The sequence below is a fragment of the Ambystoma mexicanum genome, chromosome 12 (genome assembly GCF_040938575.1).
Source record: "Ambystoma mexicanum isolate Mex_15411 chromosome 12, UKY_AmexF1_1, whole genome shotgun sequence".
NCBI classification, from domain to species: Eukaryota; Metazoa; Chordata; class Amphibia; order Caudata; family Ambystomatidae; genus Ambystoma; species Ambystoma mexicanum.
In genome coordinates, this window is record NC_090936.1 from 68,013,661 (window position 1) to 68,033,752 (window position 20,092).

The following is a 20,092-nucleotide window of genomic DNA, read 5'->3' on the forward strand; positions in this document are numbered from 1 at the left end:
TTAACCCCAGAGCCTCCTCTAGATCCTGTAGTGCAATAAACCTTCCTTTAGACCGCAACTGACCCACTCTCTCCAACCCGGCGTCGTACCATGCCTGAAACCTTGTTGGACCTGGAAGGCTGTCCCGCACTGGCGGGGCCCACAAACGGCTGAGTGGGGAAGGCCACGTTGTAACCCCCTTTATCGCTCCCCCAGGTCTCCAAATATCCCACAATACCGTGAGCACACTATGATCTCTGGCCCTATGAGGAATTGTGTTACGAGGGGCCCACAACCTTTCACCGATCGTCACCGGTCTCAGTAGACAATTCTCTAGAGAGAAACATTGCTTCTGGGGATTCGCATGGAGAAGGGGTATCACCAGCCTCAACTGTGCAGCCCTATAGTCCCTTTCCAAGTCCGGCAGTCCCACTCCCCTAGTTCCTTAGGCAGGATCAAGGTCAGATATGCTATCATCCATCTTTTACCCTGCCGAAGATATTCTAGTACCCTGCTCCTAAGCTCGAACAACCTCCCTGGCACCCCCACCGGAAGCATATGGAACATGTAGGGGACCCTCGGGAGCACTGCCATCGTTAGTGCATTTAATCTGCACATCCAAAAGACCGTCAATTTACTCCATTTCTCCAGGTTCCGGTAAAGGGCCTCCAGGAGAGGGGGGTAGTTCACCTCCCCTAGCTCATCAAGGGATTGTTTGACATTCACCTCTAGGAAGCACAGGAACCCGTGCATTTCTCCACCCCCAGGCCTTGCAACACCACTCCCGCGGCATCCAACATGGAACCAGACGGGAACAGGATAGACTTCTTCTGATTAATCTTGAAGCCTGAATGCCGTCCGTATTCCCTAATGATCTCCAATGCTGCGGTGATGGAGCACACCGGGTTCTTGAGGTGCAACAGAATATCGTCAGCATATAGGCCGAAATGATATATCTTCCGCAAACCTGGATACCTTCCACCTGTGGAGCCCTCCTGATAACTAAAATAAAGGTTTTAGGGAGAGGGCGAACAGCAGTGTGGAGAGAGGGCAACCCTGTCTGGTCCCAGGGCCGGGGGAAACAGATCTGAGTGCTTCCCATTGACTAGAACTCTCCTGTAGGTCCGTGGTAAGGGGCAGAGACTTCCCTCAAAAATCCCTCACTGAAACCAAACTTCTGGAGGGTTGCAGGCAAGAACCCCCAGGCCACCCTGTCAAATGCCTTTTCAGCATCCAGGGCCAACAGGGACCAATACATATTTTTGCCTATTGTTTTTAATGATTGTGTACCACGCTGTTCAACTGGTTGGATAACTAGGTTGCGTTCAGTGGAGGATTTTAGCTCTCCTATCCTTGTTAGATAGGAGCCGCATCACCACTCCCTAGGGCCATCTTGTGCTCCCATGGAGAGTTTAGTTCTTCCCTCAGGGACAGTGATAGGTTTAGCAAATGGTCACAGATTGACTCTAAGCCATCAAAATTATTTGCGCTGTGTCTTGGGTCACCTTCGTGTGTTATAAGATATATACGATTTTGGTGATTAAGGTGTTAAATGTACACCGAACAGTTTCCCTGTTTATGATAGCTTTACCAATCTCCGTACATCAACACTGCACCAAATGCTAACTTGCAGTCCTCCCTCTGAAAGGATTCCAGATGGTTACTTTAACATATTACCCATGCGCCCAGATACCTTTGAGAAAAAAGACAAGTAGCCGTTTTCTCAATTTTTCAATGTAAATGGATTTAATTGTTCTCTTCTTCAAATAAGAGTGCCCTCTGTGATTGCACGTGTTTCGATGGATCCACCGACTTTCTCAAATCAGGGCTAATTGTAGTTCTCCACAAGTGAACTTTCTGTCGTGTATGTCCAGTCATGGGTTAAATCCCAGCCTTCCTGAATCAAATCTCGTGCTAATCCGTCCTCTCGAGGGGACGGATTAGCACGAGATTTGATTCAGGAAGGCTGGGATTGACTGGAAAACACGTCGAAACACGTTTAATCACAGAGGGCACTCTTATTTGAAGAAAAGAACAATTAAATCCATTTACATTGAAAAATTGAGAAAACGGCTACTTGTCTTTTTGACCATAGTCTTTCTCAAGGCAGAAGAATAATAGTGATCCTGGTTAAGGATGAAACGACTGCGTAGCCTCCCAGTAGGGTGTGGGCTGAGTGCTGATTAGCCAATCTGTGGCCTGCTGATGGTACGTTCAGTAACGTAGAAGATCCAAGGGCACTGTAATCTGCAATTTGCTCCATTATTTGAACTACAGCTCCCATAATCCCTCAGCATTGAATATGCTAACGGGGACCGATGGCAGTTGAAATACCAAACACCTGGAGAGCCAAGGTTTGCAGAACTTCCCCCTCTAGCTTACTTTCCATCACAAACGACCCCAAACCGAGTCCATCGATTGCAGGCCCCTATGCAACGTGAGACCATGAACATGGGAGAAGTCATGGTGTATAACATACCAATAACATACCATGTAAATTCCCACCATAAACATTTCCCTGGCCTTTCTAGCTCTCCAACCACAACAGCTGCACCTTGCTATTCCAGGTTTTTAAAAAAAGTTTACCACCTTTAATATACCCATCTGGTGTTGCGCCATGCCTTCCTGCGTGCTTGGACTGGATGATGTCAGAGAGAGAATGTTGGATGAGTGCTTGGAAGGTTTCTATATGAGTGTTGCTTCCTGCCCCAGCAGCTGGAGATACAAGGCCTGGGTGGTGGAAGCCATGGCCTTCTTAAGGTCTTCTTACCGTCCTATTGGACACCTGTCCTGGTAACCTCTTATTAATGAAGGAACTTGTTTACAGCCCCACTGCTGCTTCAAGGATCTCACACCATAACACCTGGTTCAGGACAGGATCATATGTTAGCATCTCGTCTGAGGGCCATCAAGGTTCCCCTTTCCTGTAATTATCTCTCTCTTTCTTCAATGTTCTCTCTTTTTCTCTAATGTCTGTTGTGCGGATTTAGGATGTTTGGATAGCGTTCCAGGCTGGGAGTGAAGCTGGAATGGAGTGACTGAAATCGGGTGTTTTGGAGGTTGTGAAGCTTGATGCCCGGCCAACACTGTGCTGCATCCTTTTCTTACCTCATGTGGATCTAAGGATCAAAGGAATAGAGATAGGCAGGGTTGCCCAACTCCAGGACTGTAAACATGTCAGATTTAGCATACCCCTCATCAATATTCATGAGATTAATTTGCATACAACGATTCTAAATGTAGGCACATTTCTTCTCATGAATATGAATGAGGGATATCCTGAAAACCCCGTCAGGATTCCGGCCCTCGAGGCCTGGAGTTGCGTTTGTGTCTGTCTGCCTCGCTGCCAGTCTTGGAGAAAACATGGTAAGATATTGCAAGTCTGTATGGAAGTAGAAGAGTCTAGGAATATCAAGTGTGTGTGAGAATATTCTCCAATTGTTGCTCATTGTACGGGCAAGGCAATCGTGCATGTGTCCACAGCACCGGGTGAATATTCACAGATCATGGCACATTGGGGCATCAGAAAGTATCCGCTTCTCATTCCCATAATTTGGCAAGAAACTCAGGAGAGTTGTGCTAGTGACCACCAGTATTCACGAGTGCATTAGAACAGAGCATGTGCAACCTTTGCCTCACCAGATGTTTTGGACTACAACTCCCATCTGCCCTAGCCAAAATGGGGAGGTATCCTGGGCGTTGCGGTCCAAAATATATGCGGAGAGCCACATTATGCAGACATCGGCTCTAGAAGAAGGGATACTTCAAGCAGTGGTAAAAGGTGATCCTTTTCTGCAATCTCTCCACATCTGCATGATCTCTTCGATGATTACAGAATAGAACCGACTGCACAAGTGGCAGGATTTCCACCAATCAAAGGAACTCTACACTTTACCAAGCAGACCAGTTTCCAGCGCAGCCCTTGATGGGAACGCAGCCGGACCCAAATACTATATGTGGGCCAGTCTGAGAAAGACGAATTCATCTCAGGACCCAGGGCACTCCCTGGCACAGTCAGATGGGGGTCCCAGAAGTACATCCAAAGAAGAGGTGGCAAACCTTGAGGTCTCCAGTAGCTAGGGGCTCCGAGCCGTGCTATAGTCAAAGTAGGTCATGTGATCACCTAATTTACTTTGAATAAGGATCATAGTGGGATGGGATCTGGATGTATAAAGGAAATAGTTTATTATAATTGAGTGTGTGCACCTTAAAGCTGTATTTCACCTTCACAGCCCTACATTGGAGTTCTGCATTCAGGTTAAATAGCGCTAAATGGGTTTCAAGGCGCTCTTCTTGGGTGCAGAAACATTTACTGAAACCGTTTGAGATGAGATACCAGAAAATGTAGTCATTCAAAATATTCCAAACAAGATTGGTGCGCTGCAGTTTCATGGCTGTGGGATGTTTCCCGGTTATCCTGCGCTTCTCCGCTGCATTTTCAGAATCGATTAAAAACGTATTTACTTAGACATGCCTTTCACATTTGACCTTGACATGATATGATTAGTTATTTATAACGTGCTTAATACCCAGAGGTTTCTAGGTGCGGACCCGGGGATCAAACCTGTATTGCTCCGCATCGTCTTGCTTCCAAGGTGAGCGCATTACCCCTGAGCTATCCTCCTGAGACTGACAAGTTATTTTGCAACTGGGATTATATTTTTTCTTCAGTCGGTTATTATTTAAATTTGTATTGTATTTTCCCCATCTTGGGCTCTTGAGTATTTTTAAGTCATGATATTATGTAATGTTTATATGGCTCCCTGATGCCTTCGGGGAAGGGCGCGCGTGACTCTTTGGCATGTTCGCCTTATCTCAAAAGGTCTAGTCTACTCTTAACTGGGGTAGAAGATTTTCCCATGCTTTTTTTGATGGCAGATAGATATGCACCATCTTGGGAGCAGGGGCGTAGGAGACACATAAAATCTGGGGGGGGCAGAGGACACCTTGGGGACTTTGCTTTTGTGTATGAGAGAAGTCCCCAAGGTGGGCTTGAGGGAAGTGACGGCTGGAAGGTCTCCATCAAAGTGCACATTGTAAGCCCCAGAACTAATGTAATGTAGAAAGGAATATATTGCCATGTTGTAGGTGCTGACTGGCAAAATGGGGGGTCAATGTCATCTGGATGTTTGAGGCCCCTTTTAAATGAAATGGTTGAAAGGCCCTTATGCTGCCCCTCTGGGACCACCTTGTTGTCCGGTTTTACACACTTGGCCGTTAACTTGTACCAGCCTCAAGCCCTTGACATAAGTTTCACCATGTTCCCACTTACCCTGTCCCCTTATTACCACAGCCGTTCAAGCAGAAACCTTGCGCCCTTTCCATGAGTTTTGTCAATCATGAGGGGAGAAGCTCCCTGCTGTTTTGTTTCATTATGTTGCCATCATTATGTTGCCATGTACATCTTGCTGCCTCAACTCCCATTAAGGGTGTGTCACAGGTCTGATGCTTTGTTTCTAATGTTCTGGCACAAGGGGGCCAGAGGAATGTATGTTTGTAGTGATTTAGGAAGGCAGTAGGCTATTTTTTCAGGCAGGTTTGGTTACTATTAGGTGAGGTCAGGTCGCTAGGTGGGTATGCAGAGTATGAAGGTGTGTTTTTTCCCCTAAAGTCCCTCTACCTATCCAATTGTGTTACCCTAACCCTCTTCCCAGTTTCCCTACTTCCCCCTACCCATCCACAACCTCTCCCTAATCCCTCCTGCCCCCCCCACTGACTGCCACGTGGTCACCTGTAATTCCTATCATCAGGAACGTGTGCCAACCACGGCGGGAGGGTCAAACAAGTTGTCACCCCTGCATTAAAGGTTGGGGCCACTAATATGGAACTCCTTTTGGGGGATGCCTAGAATGTTGACCATATGGTTTCCTTTTTACAAGTCAGAAGATACTTTGGTATTGCATTCATAACACAGCTCCCAAAACATGTGCAGTTAATTTACATTACTGCTTAAAAATGCAGTGCAGCCCCTAATTGTGTAGACATCTGGCCATTGCCATATATGTGAGACACGGCTGCTGCTTCAGAGTTTGCGCTTTGCTCGTTTGCTGGCACTGTTCGCCAACCGCAGGGTACATTTGCTCTGCTTCCCTGAATCTGCTTCCATTCATTTAGGAAAAGTGTCTTTCTTCCAACTAAGCTAGAGCTGTGCATTTATAATGGAATGGTAGGACAATTAAATTACCTACCAACAAAATGCTGCCAATTATATAGTTCTACGTTATAACATGACGTGTTATTTTCTCTATTATAGTCTCAAAGCGCTGGTAGTGGGAACGTCCTTGGAGGACCGAAGTCCAGAGTGTTGGAGATCAAGGAGTTAGAATATGTGTGAATGCATAATGTATATATCTGCTTTGTTTTAACCAAGAATTGTATCCTTCCCCTAGGGCACGACTTTTGCTTCGAGGGGCATAACTGCATGGAATATTCTGTCTGCAGAAACCTGGAAGACAGAGCGGTGTGCACCTGTCGGGATGGTTTCCGGGCGCTTCGGGAGGATAGTGCCTACTGCGAAGGTAATTCTCTCACAGCTATTTTAGTCATATGCATAATTTAATGCATTTTACGATGGAATCAGATGTTTCCAGGAACAAAGGTGATCATGCTTTTAAAGCAGGTTAATTGTCTGGAAGTAGTTATTCACAATCCAATTAATATTTTGAAATTTTCCAATTGCATAAACGTAGTGACATGTCACGGGAAGTAGTGAGATTATGCCTACACAGAAAACGTTCACGACACGTCTTTAAAACCACAGAGTTAATGAATTCAGTATAAACAAAACTCTGTGCTAAAATGTAAGGCTGCAATCTGTGCTATGCTATATGACCTCTGTGCAGCTTACAAGCAAAGATGCAATGCACATCAGCCTGCTACAGGCTTCTGCCAGTCACCAGGACACCTAAAGGAATGGTTCAGACTTCTGCCTGCCACCAGGACTCCTAAAGGAATGGTTCAGACTTCTGCCTGCCACCAGGACTCCTAAGGGAATACTTCAGACTTCTGCCTGCCACCAGGACTCCTAAAGGAATACTTCAGACTTCTGCCTGCCACCAGGACTCCTAAAGGAATGGTTCAGACTTCTGCCTGCCACCAGGACTCCTAAAGGAATACTTCAGACTTCTGCCTGCCACCAGGACTCCTAAAGGAATACTTCAGACTTCTGCCTGCCACCACGACTCCTAAAAGAATGGTTCAGACTTCTGCCTGTCACCAGGACTCCTAAAGGAATACTTCAGACTTCTGCCAGTCACCAGGACACCTAAAGGAATACTTCAGACTTCTGCCTGCCAACAGGACTCCTAAAGGCATGGCTCAGACTTCTGCCTGTCACCAGGACACCTAAAGGAATGGTTCAGACTTCTGCCTGCCACCAGGACACCTAAAGGAATACTTCAGACTTCTGCCTGCCACCACGACTCCTAAAGGAATGGTTCAGACTTCTGCCTGCCAACAGGACTCCTAAAGTTATGGTTCAGACTTCTGCTTGTCAACAGGACAAGGCATGGTTCAGACTTCTGCCTGCCACCACGACTCCTAAAGGCATAGTTCAGACTTCTGCCTGTCCCTAGGACTCAGAAAGGCATAGTTCAGGCTTCTGCCAGTCACCAGGACACCTAAAGGCATAGTTCAGACTTCTGCCTGCCTCCAGGACGCCTAAAGGCATGGTTCAGACTTCTGCCTGTCACCAGGACTCCTTAAGGAATGGTTCAGACTTCTGCCTGCCACCAGGACTCCTAGAGGCATGGTTCAGACTTCTGCCTGCCACCAGGACTCCTAGAGGCATAGTTCAGACTTCTGCCTGCCACCAGGACTCGTAAAGGCATAGATCAAACTTCTGCCTCCCACCAGGACTCCTAAAGGCATAGTTCGGACGTCTGCCTGCCACCAGGACACATGAAGGCATAGTTCAGACGTTTGCCTGCCTCCAGGACGCCTAAAGGCATGGTTCAGACTTCTGCCTGTCACCAGGACTCCTTAAGGAATGGTTCAGACTTCTGCCTGCCACCAGGACTCATAAAGGCATAGTTCAGACTTCTGCCTGCCACCAGGACTGCCTGCCACCAGGACTCGCAAAGGTATAGTTCAAACTTCTGCCTGCCACCAGGACTTCTAAAGGAATAGTTCAAACTTCTGCCTGTCAACAGGACTCCTAAAGGCATGGCTCAGACTTCTGCCTGCCACCAGGTCTCCTAAAGGCATAGTTCAGACTTCTGTCTGCCACCAGGAATCCTAAAGTCATGGTTCAGACTTCTGCCTGCCACCAGGACTCCTAAAGGCATGGTTCAGACTTCTGCCTGCCAACAGGACTCCTAAAGGCATGGCTCAGACTTCTGCCTGCCACCAGGACACCTAAAGGAATGGTTCAGACTTCTGCCTGCCACCAGGACTCCTAAAGGCATAGTTTAGACTTAAGCCTACCACCAGGACCCCTAAAGGCATGGTTCAGACTTCTGCCTGCCACCAGGACTCCTACATGCATAGTTCAGACTTCTGCCGGCCACGAGGACTCCTAAATGCATGGTTCAGACGTCTGCCTGCCACCAGGACACATGAAGGCATAGTAAAGACGTTTGCCTGCCACCAGGACGCCTAAAAGGCATGGTTCAGACTTCTGCCTGTCACCAGGACTCCTTAAGGCATGGTTCAGACTTATGCCTTGCCACCAGGACTCGTAAAGGGATAGTTCGGACTTCTGCCTGCCACCAGGACTGGCTGCCACCAGGACTCGTAAAGGTATAATTCAAACTTCTGCCTGCCACCAGGACTCCTAAAGGAATAGTTCAGACTTCTGCCTGCCAACGGGACTCCTAAAGTTATGGTTCAGACTTCTGCTTGTCAACAGGACAAGGCATGGTTCAGACTTCTGCCTGCCACCACGACTCCTAAAGGCATAGTTCAGACTTCTGCCTGTCCCTAGGACTCATAAAGGTATAGTTCAGGCTTCTGCCAGTCACCAGGACACCTAACGACATAGTTCAGACTTCTGCCTGCCTCCAGGACGCCTAAAGGCATGGTTCAGACTTCTGCCTGCCTCCAGGACGCCTAAAGGCTTGGTTCAGACTTCTGCCTGCCACCAGGACTCCTAGAGGCATGGTTCAGACTTCTGCCTGCCACCAGGACTCCTAAAGGCATAGTCCAGACTTCTGCCTGCCTCCAGGACGCCTAAAGGCATGGTTCAGACTTCTGCCTGCCTCCAAGACGCCTAAAGGCATGGTTCAGACTTCTGCCTGCCACCAGGACTCCTAGAGGCATGGTCCAGATTTCTGCCTGCCACCAGGACTCCTAGAGGCATGGTTCAGACTTCTGCCTGCCACCAGGACTCCTAAAGGCATAGTTCAGACTTCTGCCTGCCACCAGGACAAGGCATGGTTCAGACTTCTGCCTGCCACCAGGACTCCTAAAGGCATAGTTCAGACTTCTGCCTGCCACCAGGACAAGGCACGGTTCAGACTTCTGCCTGCCACCACGACTCCTAAAGGCATAGTTCAGACTTCTGCCTGCCACCAGGACTCCTAAAGGCAAAGTTCAGACTTCTGCCTGCCACCAGGACAAGGCATGGTTCAGACTTCTGCCTGCCACCAGGACAAGGCATGGTTCAGACTTCTGCCTGCCACCAGGACTCCTAAATGCATAGTTCAGACTTCTGCCTGCCACCAGGACTCATAAAGGCATAGTTCAGACTTCTGCCTGCCACCAGGACAAGGCATGGTTCAGACTTCTGCCTGCCACCAGGACTCCTAAAGGCAGAGTTCAGACTTCTGCCTGCCACCAGGACTCCTAAAGGCAGAGTTCAAGTGAGGGGCTTTCCGCATTAGAATTTGAGCTCATGCTCGTTTTTTTACATATAAAATATCCTTTCATTTATTTAAAACAATCGTTTCATTTAACGTTCTCTTCACAGTTCATTAACCCATTCTATTCAATCTTGGTTTCAAATGTGTTCATGCATTTCTATACTGGTGGTGTGCAACATAATGTTCCAGTTGTTATTCATTCTTATTGATATATTAATCTTGTACCAAGCATTTCATTATTATTGTCCTTATTGTAAGGATTATATCTACACACTACTTGCACTGGACTGGACACGGGCATTGCTTGCTTGAGAAAATGCCAATGAGTCGCATGATTACGCGCAGGTGACTCACACTTATGAAAGAAACATGCAAATATAATGCAAACAGACCCTTGTGGGCAACATCGTGCCATAGGCCCAACCAGTGCGGAGGGAATGACGAAACTGGTTCCCGTCCAATGAAAATGCGCCAATGATAGCGGATGAGCTAGGGAAGGAAGGAAGGACCCATTTAGGGGGGAACGGGTTAGTCATTCAGAGATGGCTTAGGGAAATGGGAAGAGTTAGTGAGTGAAAAGCGTCATCGGAGACGGTTAACAATACACGGCAAAGGAGAGCGAAATGGGAAGAAAGCAAGGGAGCGCTGGGGCCAGATCTGGTCACGAGGTTGCCTGGCTAAAAGAGGGAGATGCCCAGAGAAGGGCAGAGATCCCCCTCTTGCAGAACGGTGGCATGGAAAAACCATTAGGTTTCTGTGTAAGATGGAGAGGGAGGGTTGGGTGTCGGCATCTGGCCCGAGGGTTTTTCAGAAGACTGAGGTCAATTTTCATGAAGGACCGTCTTAGAGCACGGTTAGTTCTGACGGTAGGGGTGTCCAGTCTGTGGGAAATGTGGCTTCTGAGGTGTCTTGGTTCCCCAACAATGGATACATGGCTGGCAGGTGTGGAGTTCACGAGGGGATTGTGGGAAAGGGGTGTAAAGGTGGATGCCTCTTCGTAAGGACACACAAAAGGGAAATACAGCTTACAAAAGCCTAGCTTTCACAAAGGGCTCTGGGAGAGAGCTTGGAAAGATGGAGTCTCCTTTGTAAAGACAACAAAACGGCCATACATTATAGAAAGAAGTAGATGCCCCTAAGATTAAGTGCGGATAATACATAGTGTTCAGATGGTTGAAAAGAAGGTTATATCCCAGTGCTAACTGGATACCATAGTTACCCATTATAGTGATTTTGGACTACAATTACCATTATCCTTCACCACTGAGAATTCTGTATAGGAATTAGGGGAGTTGACCACATAATGAGAAACCATGACCTATGCTCTTACTACCTACACCTTATTTTTCAATGTATATATATATATATGTCTGTGTAGCAAAATGTCTGTCTTGGAAATGACACCCAACGTGTCATTTCAATCTTTGGGTCCAATTCCTGGTTAATGCTTCTATGATCCTTAAAGTTCCATCTCAGTAGAAACGCTGAACTGCTCAAAACCTCACCTAGACATAGTACCAGTTTGTGGGTCGTTGGAAGCATTTATTAAATCGCAGGGGTTGGGTTGTTTGACACCAGATGTTGGCGATGTTCCTCAATATTGCCTGGCATGCATTTGATGGGCTGCTCCCCAGTCTTTCTGCACTCCATGATGGAGTCCTCACTAAGTTCTAGTCAAGGCGTTGCCTGTGTGCCTCCCTGCATTTATTTTGATTTCCTACAACAAATATTTAGGAAAGAAGCTCTCGGGAGGACAGCTCAAGGGCAATGCGCTTGTCTTGGAAGCAAGATAATGCAGAGCAACACAAGTTCGATCCTCGGGTCCGTGCTTAGAAACCTCTGGGTATTAAGCACGTTATAAATAACCAATTATAATTATAATTATTAAGCACCCTTGGTTGGATTCAAGCAATTTACGAAAATGTGGCACGGAGTACATTTTCAATAGATAAAGAACAAAAAAGATCTGGACGTATCTATGCAATGTCAGGAGGTGCAAACACACCTGCGGAAGTTCTGCCATAACAACCCCACAGAACAGAAACAAACTGATACAAGGTGCATACAACTGCAGATTGCCCAAGGCAACAAACCCGCAAGAAAAGTATGCAGGTGTGACCTGTTAGAGAAGGCATGACAGGATGACTATTAGATGCACCATCTTGACCCACAAAACAGCAACACCTGTGGGTTGACACTTCATACAGTATGGGTCCATAATTAAGCAATAAGCCCCGAGCTGTGGAACCATTACAGAGTCAGGTAAGCCCCGGGGCCCATAGTTATATGCTCGAGCGAAGCCTTAATGAAGGCCCTGGAGCATTACCTGACTCAGTAATGCCCCAGTGGCGAGTGGCTTATTGCTATTAGGATCCTGTCCTGCAAGACCGGGGTACTAACAGTATTTTTTCTGTTCCAAAAAGCTGCAGCATTTCGGAACAGAAAAAAAAGAAAATTCAAAGAAAATGGCACAAGGGAAGGGAAAACGGAGTCCGTTTTCCCTTTCCATGGCGGCCATCGGGAGCAGACGCGCTGGGAACAGAAGTGTTACCAGCACGTTCGCTCCCAGAAAAGGAGAAATAAGAAGGTAAGTGGGGTTGTGAGGGCGGGGAGGGGATGATTTGCAGGGGAGGGGGGTTGAAAAAAAAACGTACCTGAATCCCCATCTGGGGTGGATGGCAGCCTCCAGCCGTGTGGAGGAGGCTCGGAGGGGGAATGGCCCAGTTTCGAGCCTCCTCATTGGCTGAGGGGCTGCCATGGCCTTCCCTCCCCCCACCGGGAACAAAGGAATGGAATCCCGCCTGAGGGATTCCCGGTCGGGTAATGCTGCAGCGAGGGTCAATCAGAATGTTTGTTACATTCTGTTTGACCCTTGCCGATACCTAATGCTGAATATTGGTGATGTTTTTAATATGTGACCTCTCGAGCACTGCACCCACAAAGAAACGTGGGAGCTCAAGTACCTGCTTAAGATAAAAGAGAGAGGTCTGAACACAATCATAGGTTTTACGACGCACTATGGTCAACTTTGAGCCCACGATTAGCAATGTAATCGGATCAACAAACCCAAAAAACAACTCTCCAATGCCACCTCCCACCAACAGCTGTTGGACACTACTGTTCTGGCTCTCTAATGGGGGAGGACACAGGACATCAACACTGGAAATCTTTGGTGTCTAAACTCAAATGGTTGGTTCCCATTATGGAGCGTGAGGCACACGGAAATAGCAGTGAACATTGGACTGTTCAACAATGGGTAACATATTTTGCATTTGCCACATTGTATGCAAGTGAGGAGGCCACTGTGAAGCTTGAGCAATACTGAAGTAGCATTGGAGCAGTGGTCGAAGTGGGCGGGAGCGCTGCTCCTCTACTTTTTTTAATTACGTTTTACAGCTCTTATACTTTTATTTTCAAAAGAAACCGTTCCGGAATGGTTTCATTTTAAAATAACAGTGTAGGAAGACGTTGCCGCTTGCACTTTCAGTGCACTGCACTGAACGTTCCATTAAACAGCAGGTGCATGTGTTTGGGGGTTTGCATTGTATGTGGGAGGGGGGCGTGGTGATGGGGGTTGTGGGGAGTGGGTGCAGGCCAGCAGCGAACATATCTCCACTACTTCTTTTCGTACACTTGGACCACTGCATTGGAGACTAGAGCAGCTTAACTTTAAGAACATAACTTGTAGCATCCCATTGTATACCAGCTAGTGACCTTGAACATCTGTATTGAAATCGTTGCATGGTCCTGACACTATATAGGGACTGCTACAAACACACATTTAGATTATGTGTAAGTAAAAGGCAAAACATGGCATGATTTCCAATTGTGCGCCTTTAAATATTTCACTTGACTAGGTTTCTAAAATAACATCAGTATTTTTAAGAAACACCTGAGACTCACTTTAAGACTACCTCTGCCTAACTTTCAGAACATACTACATGTAACAGTTACAGGTGAGTAAGGTTGGTTTTCTTAAAACGCAACTATGAACTAGAAATGACTTTTTGATTGAAAACTGTTGTGTGTTCCATGCTTCCAGGCTTTTTATGGTCCTTTAGTTAAGGCAGTCGTGCCCAGAAACACTTGTGTGCAGGCGCCTTATAAATGACATATCATATCATAGCTGTTGTTCCAGAGCTCTATGCATACTATCCCTTCACCCGGTGGAGTTTAAACTGAAAACGTGTTTTTTTTTCTTCTTTGAGAATGAACTGAACAGTGGGTGTTTCTTTTCCAATCATTTCACTCTAAACCAGCTGTTGAAGAAGTCTATGGGACTTGGGAAGCTGATCCATTGTTCCACCTTTGCATAATCCTTGCCGTTAGACCAATTAAAGGTGTCAAAGCCAGCACTTTATGGGGTTTTGAAAGAGGACCAAACCTTGCCTTGTCATTGTTTGAGTGTCATTTTTCCTAGACATTGAGTGTGTAACAGTCACCCGCCCACACTGCAGACACCTGGCAACCGTCTCAAGAGTGGAGCAGAATCCAGGACTGCGCTAATAATGTTGGCTGTATTCAGAGGCAAGGTTTGGGTATTTCTCTGTAATCCCTGTGCCTCTCGCCGGTCATGGGAGAGTTCACAGCAGCTGTGACCGCCGGCTCAGACGGATTGCTGGCAGGGAGGAAGGGTGTCTTGTGTTCGGAGGCTAGGTGCCTCTTGAAATGGAAAGCAGCTGAGGTTCAGCCTCGTTTCCCAGCTCTTTTCATTCTGACACATGAAAGTGAAACAGAGCCTCAGAGGGAAGCGGCGTGGAACCGAACCGCGCCTCCCCGCCGCCGCTGAGCAATGGCCGGGGCGACCAAGCAGGGGTCCCCGTGCGCCGGAGGGTGGGGCTGACATCAGCCTGTCTGATGCCAGGGCTGCCACTAGAATGGAAGCAGCACGGCGTGAATGTTTTACAGCAAGCTCAGAGTACTGGCAGCCCTGGCACAGGGCCAGGTACTCGAAACACGATTCTGATTCTCTGTTACTTCTCAAAATGCGCCACACGACCGAAGAAACACAGGTGGGAAAAAGAGATCAGTTTATGAGGGCTACTGCTTTTATACAAAATGTACAACTCTTAAAATATATTTTAAAAAAAGAGTTAAAATGCCACATTACGCAAACTAACATCTAGTGGTTTGTTAAATTCAACTTTGTGTCCAGTCGCCAGGGGACCACTCCTGTGGTGACAGTGCACGATATAAATATCCATTAATATTAACATTAACAGTCACTTTCCTCGCTCACACCTTCTCCTATTTGGTCTGCACATCTTGCTGAAAACTGAAGAACATTTCTGAGATAAAAAATAAACTTAAAAGGAAGCATGATTCTATGTGACTTTGGCACACTTGAGATGCCACCGGCCAAAACACTGCTAGTAGCTTTCCCTCTGAACTTCTTTGTTTTTACCTGGAGGTGCAACCCCTGTGCCTACCCTCTCTTGCGTCTTCCCGGGCCTTTACACCCGGTCACATAGTGCAGTGGGTGGAACCAAGGTGAGGACAAACTATTTTTAATAAGAGTCTAACAGCTCAAACAGTCCCAACTCCCTTTTCACGCCCGATAAATTCTGAGTTGAAAGGGGTTCTTCACCGCAATGTTGCTCTCATTCGGACGGCTTCATCAGGACTCTGGTTTCAGGCTTAAGGGTTGCCCGCACCCGGCTCTATTTCGTCTTGTCCCTCATGTTTCCTATGTCTCCTCTCTCTCTGTCGTGCTCAAGGTTTTCCTGTGCTCTACTTCCTTGTGTCCCATAACCCTCTTTGCACAGCTCTTGTAGACAATGTTGGGTTTCTCTTTGGAACTGCTGGCTTAAGCCCACTTCTCAGACAGACTACCGGAGTGGTTATTCCCCTGCCTCCACAGGAGACTTGCGCAGGTTCTTGCCACCTCACCCCCTCCGGGTACTGATGTGTACCCTCTTGGCACCTCTCTACTCCTGTTCTGTTCCTGCACCTCCTCCTTGTTCTGCCACTTGCACTGACCACCATCTGTCATAGGAGCCTGCTTAGACAGTGTGAGGAATATATAACCAGGTGATCCTCTTCGAATGCCAGCCCCCTGCCCCTCGATACTTGGGGCAGTTTGGTGGATACACTTGTGTGTCAGAGCAAGGACCTTAAGAAGTACTCGCTCTTTGAGTGGGAGCCAGTGAGCTAGCTTCCTGGCGGCTGTGATGTGCTCTCTTTTAGGAATCCCGATGGCTACGTGCAGGGAGCTGTTCTGGATAACTTGTAGTTTTTCCATGTTTTTTGAAGACGTGCCTAAGAAGAAGGCATTGCAGTAATCTAGTCTTGATCCTGTAATGGCTCTTTGTTTCCACAATCCTCAATAAACTGGTCTGGGATCTTGAGATGACTCCTTCCTTCGCACGGTAGACCACAGAGGAGGGATCAAGCTCACTGTGAGGGTATCACATCTTAAAAAAGCAGAAGAGTGTGCAGAGCAGGGATGCTGGAATGGGTGTTGCAATGAGGAGCGTGGGGATGCACTATGTGCGGCTGTCAGAGAATTCTTCCTCTGCTTGTGAAGAGTCTGATCCCCTGTCCTCCCCTTCCTCCTCACCTCTGATCTTTCGATGTGAAGCAAGCTTCGGATTGTCTTGTGTGCGATTCTTTCCCTTTTTTTTTTTGCAGGGAAGGACGACCGTGAAAGGACGCCACAGTGACACCCAATGGGTGAACTGTGGCTACCCTCCTCAGCCGTAATACGGTGGGGAAAAAGCCGGCGGCATAAAAAACCCCAGAAAGGAATGTTTCAACTGAAGAGATGAGTGAACTCGGAATATCCGGATCAACCAGGGTAGGTCCAGTAGTAGTAAGTTTGGATCGTCACAACAATATACAGGAAAAGGCAGGCAGTCCGTAGGCAAGCAGGAGTCGGTGCACAGGAAGAACAACAAAGTCACTGGGATAAGGCAAGGCAGTCCGTTACACAGAATGTGGTCGATACACGGGAAGTAAACTCGTAGGTAAGACTGGAAGGAGGAAATGGAGGGAGGTAAGGCTGAAGTAAAGGAACACCAGACGGGAGGACGGGACAGGAGGAAGAAGGGAGCGGAAGGTAGAAGGATAAGGGTAAGGAACGGAGGCGAAGAGAAATGGTGGAAATACAAAGAGCAAGGACGGGAGGAAAGCGAGGCGAGAAAGAGAGGGCAAAACTCTGAAAGGCGAGTACAAGGAGTACGAAAGCGCAGGCGATCAGGAAAACTGTTCGTTGCAACGCATCCGACCCCGGAAGTGAGCGGCTTATAAACGGGCGTCGGAATGCGTTAAAAAGACTAGACTCGTACTCTGCGTTTCGTTGTACGTAAAGGAACCAGTAATGGAGGACGCAGCTTCCATTTAGTCCACAGCCGCCAGGTTCCTTGAGGTATGACAGCGGCCGAGATGAATGCCAGAGTGTTAGCTGGGTGGGAGGAGCCAGACCACCAATCAGGGAGAGCATACCAGACGCATAGGGACGGCAGAGAAAGCCTGAATGCACGGTACACTGCTACGCCCCCAGCAATAATGAAGTACAAATGTGTGTAGAGGTAGCAGTCGAGGGCCTAAGCACCGTATGGGTGAGTGAGGAAGAGCAAAGAAGAAACATGGCACCGTAGCCAGCAGCAAGGGGAATGGGAGACAAGGGAAGAGAAAAGGGGGACAAGAACGAGATAAGGGAAGGAACAGAGGAAAACTCTGATAACCGTCCAAAATCGCCAAACCCAAAGCAAGTCGCTAGCAATGCCAACTCGTTGCTAAGCACTGTTTGGTTGTACCTCGTTTCTTTTTACTGGTGCATTGACCTTTGCCTTGGCAAAATCAAAAGAACATTTTCTGGGACATGAATGTCTATGTGAATTATAAACACATTTTATATTAATATCAAATAGTTTCAAATAACAAGTTTAAAATCTATCATCATCATAGCTTTATTTAGATATGTTCCTTAAAATATATCCAATTAAATCTATGATGATGATGAAAATGTAAATAAACATTGTGATCACGCGAGGGAACTCGTCACTTCTCCCCAAGGGAGAGCTTCTCCCTGTGAGGCTGGTGAGGTGAGCCTGCTCTGCAATACCCTCCCTAGGGGTAGAGGTAAGTGGGACCTCACCGGGAGAGACTCCCTCCTAGGGCACAAGGACTCCTGGTCCTGTGAGGAACTCCCTCAGGAGCTCAATACTATGGCCTACATGGGATGCTTCAGAGCAACAGATTCCACAAGGTGCCAAGACTGGGACGAAGAAGATGTAAGACCAGAAACTGTGCATCATTAATACAGGGACGAGGAGGCTCCTAAAAGATATTATTGCCTGAAACAAAAAGGACATATCACTTTAAAATCCAAGCTCCAAACCACAAAGAGGTGCAGGAATGTAACTTAATTGGCAGATGAATGAGAGAGAGAGAAAAACACCCACACATCAGCTGGGAAAAGCACATAGCTGCATAAATGACGCAAAGCAGAGAGCAAAAGAGAGACCTGTATGCCAGCTGGGGAATTTCCCAAGCCGCGTACACGGAACCAGAGAGAGAGATGCCTAAACCGACAAGTTTCAAATTGGCCCAGCATTGCAAAGCATTACACTGAAGCAAGAGCAAGCAGAGAGACCGAGAATATAGGAGGGCCACAGCCCCTCTGGAGGTGGAGGTGAGGCCAGGGGCAAGAATCCTATGTCAGACAAGTGTCAAGCAATGTCGCTGATACCAGTGACAACTGTAAACTAAATTCAGCACTGTCAAACGTTGAACGAAAGGGAATCCATGTGGCGAGAGAGAACGAAGAAGGAGGGACACTAGCAGTCTGTGCATCGAATGATGGTCTGCTTACGAAGGAGGCTCCCATCGACATTTTCCTATCACCAGGAAGGTAACGGGAACACTGGGGGGCCTAGGAAGACCCCCAAATAACTCATCCCAGTACCAAAACACAAATAGAGTGGAATTGGAGAAAAAGAGAACCCAAGTATAATCATTGATAAAAATAAACTGTCAAATGGTTAAATACCACAAGAAAAGTAGAAGGGGTAAAGTTACCCCGGAAAAACGGGAAGATAACTCGACATCCCGTACAATACAAATGAAGTTTAAAGTAGTTTAAAGAGGAAGCAAAACATGGAAAAGAGCAAAGAGAAAATTGGCAACTGAACCACACATTACATAAAGTATGCCAAGAGACTATAAAAGCACATGTTGAGAGTCACAGACAAGCCACAAATTTCATGTCCAGACTGATGCAAGAGGTGAAGGATATTTTAAATATCCAGACCCTAAAAACCTCTGTATATCACCCCCAAACTGATGTTCTTGTAGAAAGTTTTTAAGGAAAATCTGAAAAGAATCTTAATGGAATTGGTTGAAACGGATGGGAAGAATTGGGATGTGATTATACCCTTGGCCCGCTTTTCAGTCTGGAAAACACTGCAAGCTTCTTTAGGATATTCTCCACTTGAACTCCCATAAGTAAGAGAACCCTGCAATGTTTTAGACATGCTGAGGGCTGAAGGAGACATGGCAAGAGAGAGAAGAGGCCTTATTACCTTATTAAGAAGAACAAGAAGCTACCTATAATCAATGTGCTGCCGGTCATACTTTTTCGGTTGGACGACTACTCTTAGTTCTTGTTCCAACATTCAATAACAAAATGATCTCCCATCGGTACGTTCCTTAAAAGGTCTTGGAACAAAAGGGTCCTCTAAACTACCTGATATCTCAACCGGATGTGCACCCAAAGACACAGATCTGCCATGTGAATTTACTTAAAGAATGCAAGGTAGATTACATTAAAAAGAGCACAGTAACTATGGCAGCTCTCCTTATTGATAATCCGAAGGAGAATAACTTGATAAACCTTGGGCTATCCCCCTCCCAAAAAACAGATTTTACAGATTTACTAGATCAATTTCCAGAGATGTTCTCAGAGCAACCATGGAGGGTTCTTAATTTCTTTCATTTCATTAAGACTTTGGCAGGGAAGCCATAAACCTCAAACCCTACAGGATTCCTAAGGCCTGTAAGAAAGTAATTGAACAAGAAATAGAGAACATACTTCGTGCTGATATAATCGAAACATCTGAAAGTCCCTGGTGCTCTCCTATAGTTTTAGGGGCTAAGCCCGATCAATCCTGACATTTTTGCATTGACTTCAGGAAACTGAAATCCATTCCATTGTTTGACAACCATCCCATGCCAAGGATCGATGAGCTCATTGAAAAGCTCGGCTTCGCTAAGTGCATATTGACCCTAGACAGTGCTTAAAGTGGGCCGGGGCCTGCCGGGGCCGGGCCCCGCCAGTCTCCAAAAAGTGGGACTGAGCCGGGGCCCTGCCG

The 20,092-nt window shown here is 47.0% G+C and overlaps 1 protein-coding gene across 4 annotated transcripts in view; it reads left to right on the forward strand.

The window, feature by feature from the left end:
- NELL2 (neural EGFL like 2) overlaps positions 1 to 20,092 on the forward strand; it is an 871,367-nt gene that overhangs the window by 402,436 nt on the left and 448,839 nt on the right. For 2 of the 4 annotated variants that reach the window (XM_069628010.1, XM_069628008.1), the window contains exon 12: positions 6,369 to 6,497. The exons of the other annotated variants lie outside the window; for them this stretch is intronic. In XM_069628010.1, the coding sequence (XP_069484111.1) occupies positions 6,369 to 6,497 (129 nt within the window). The remainder of the gene's footprint in view (positions 1 to 6,368; positions 6,498 to 20,092) is intronic. 4 annotated transcript variants of the gene reach the window in all.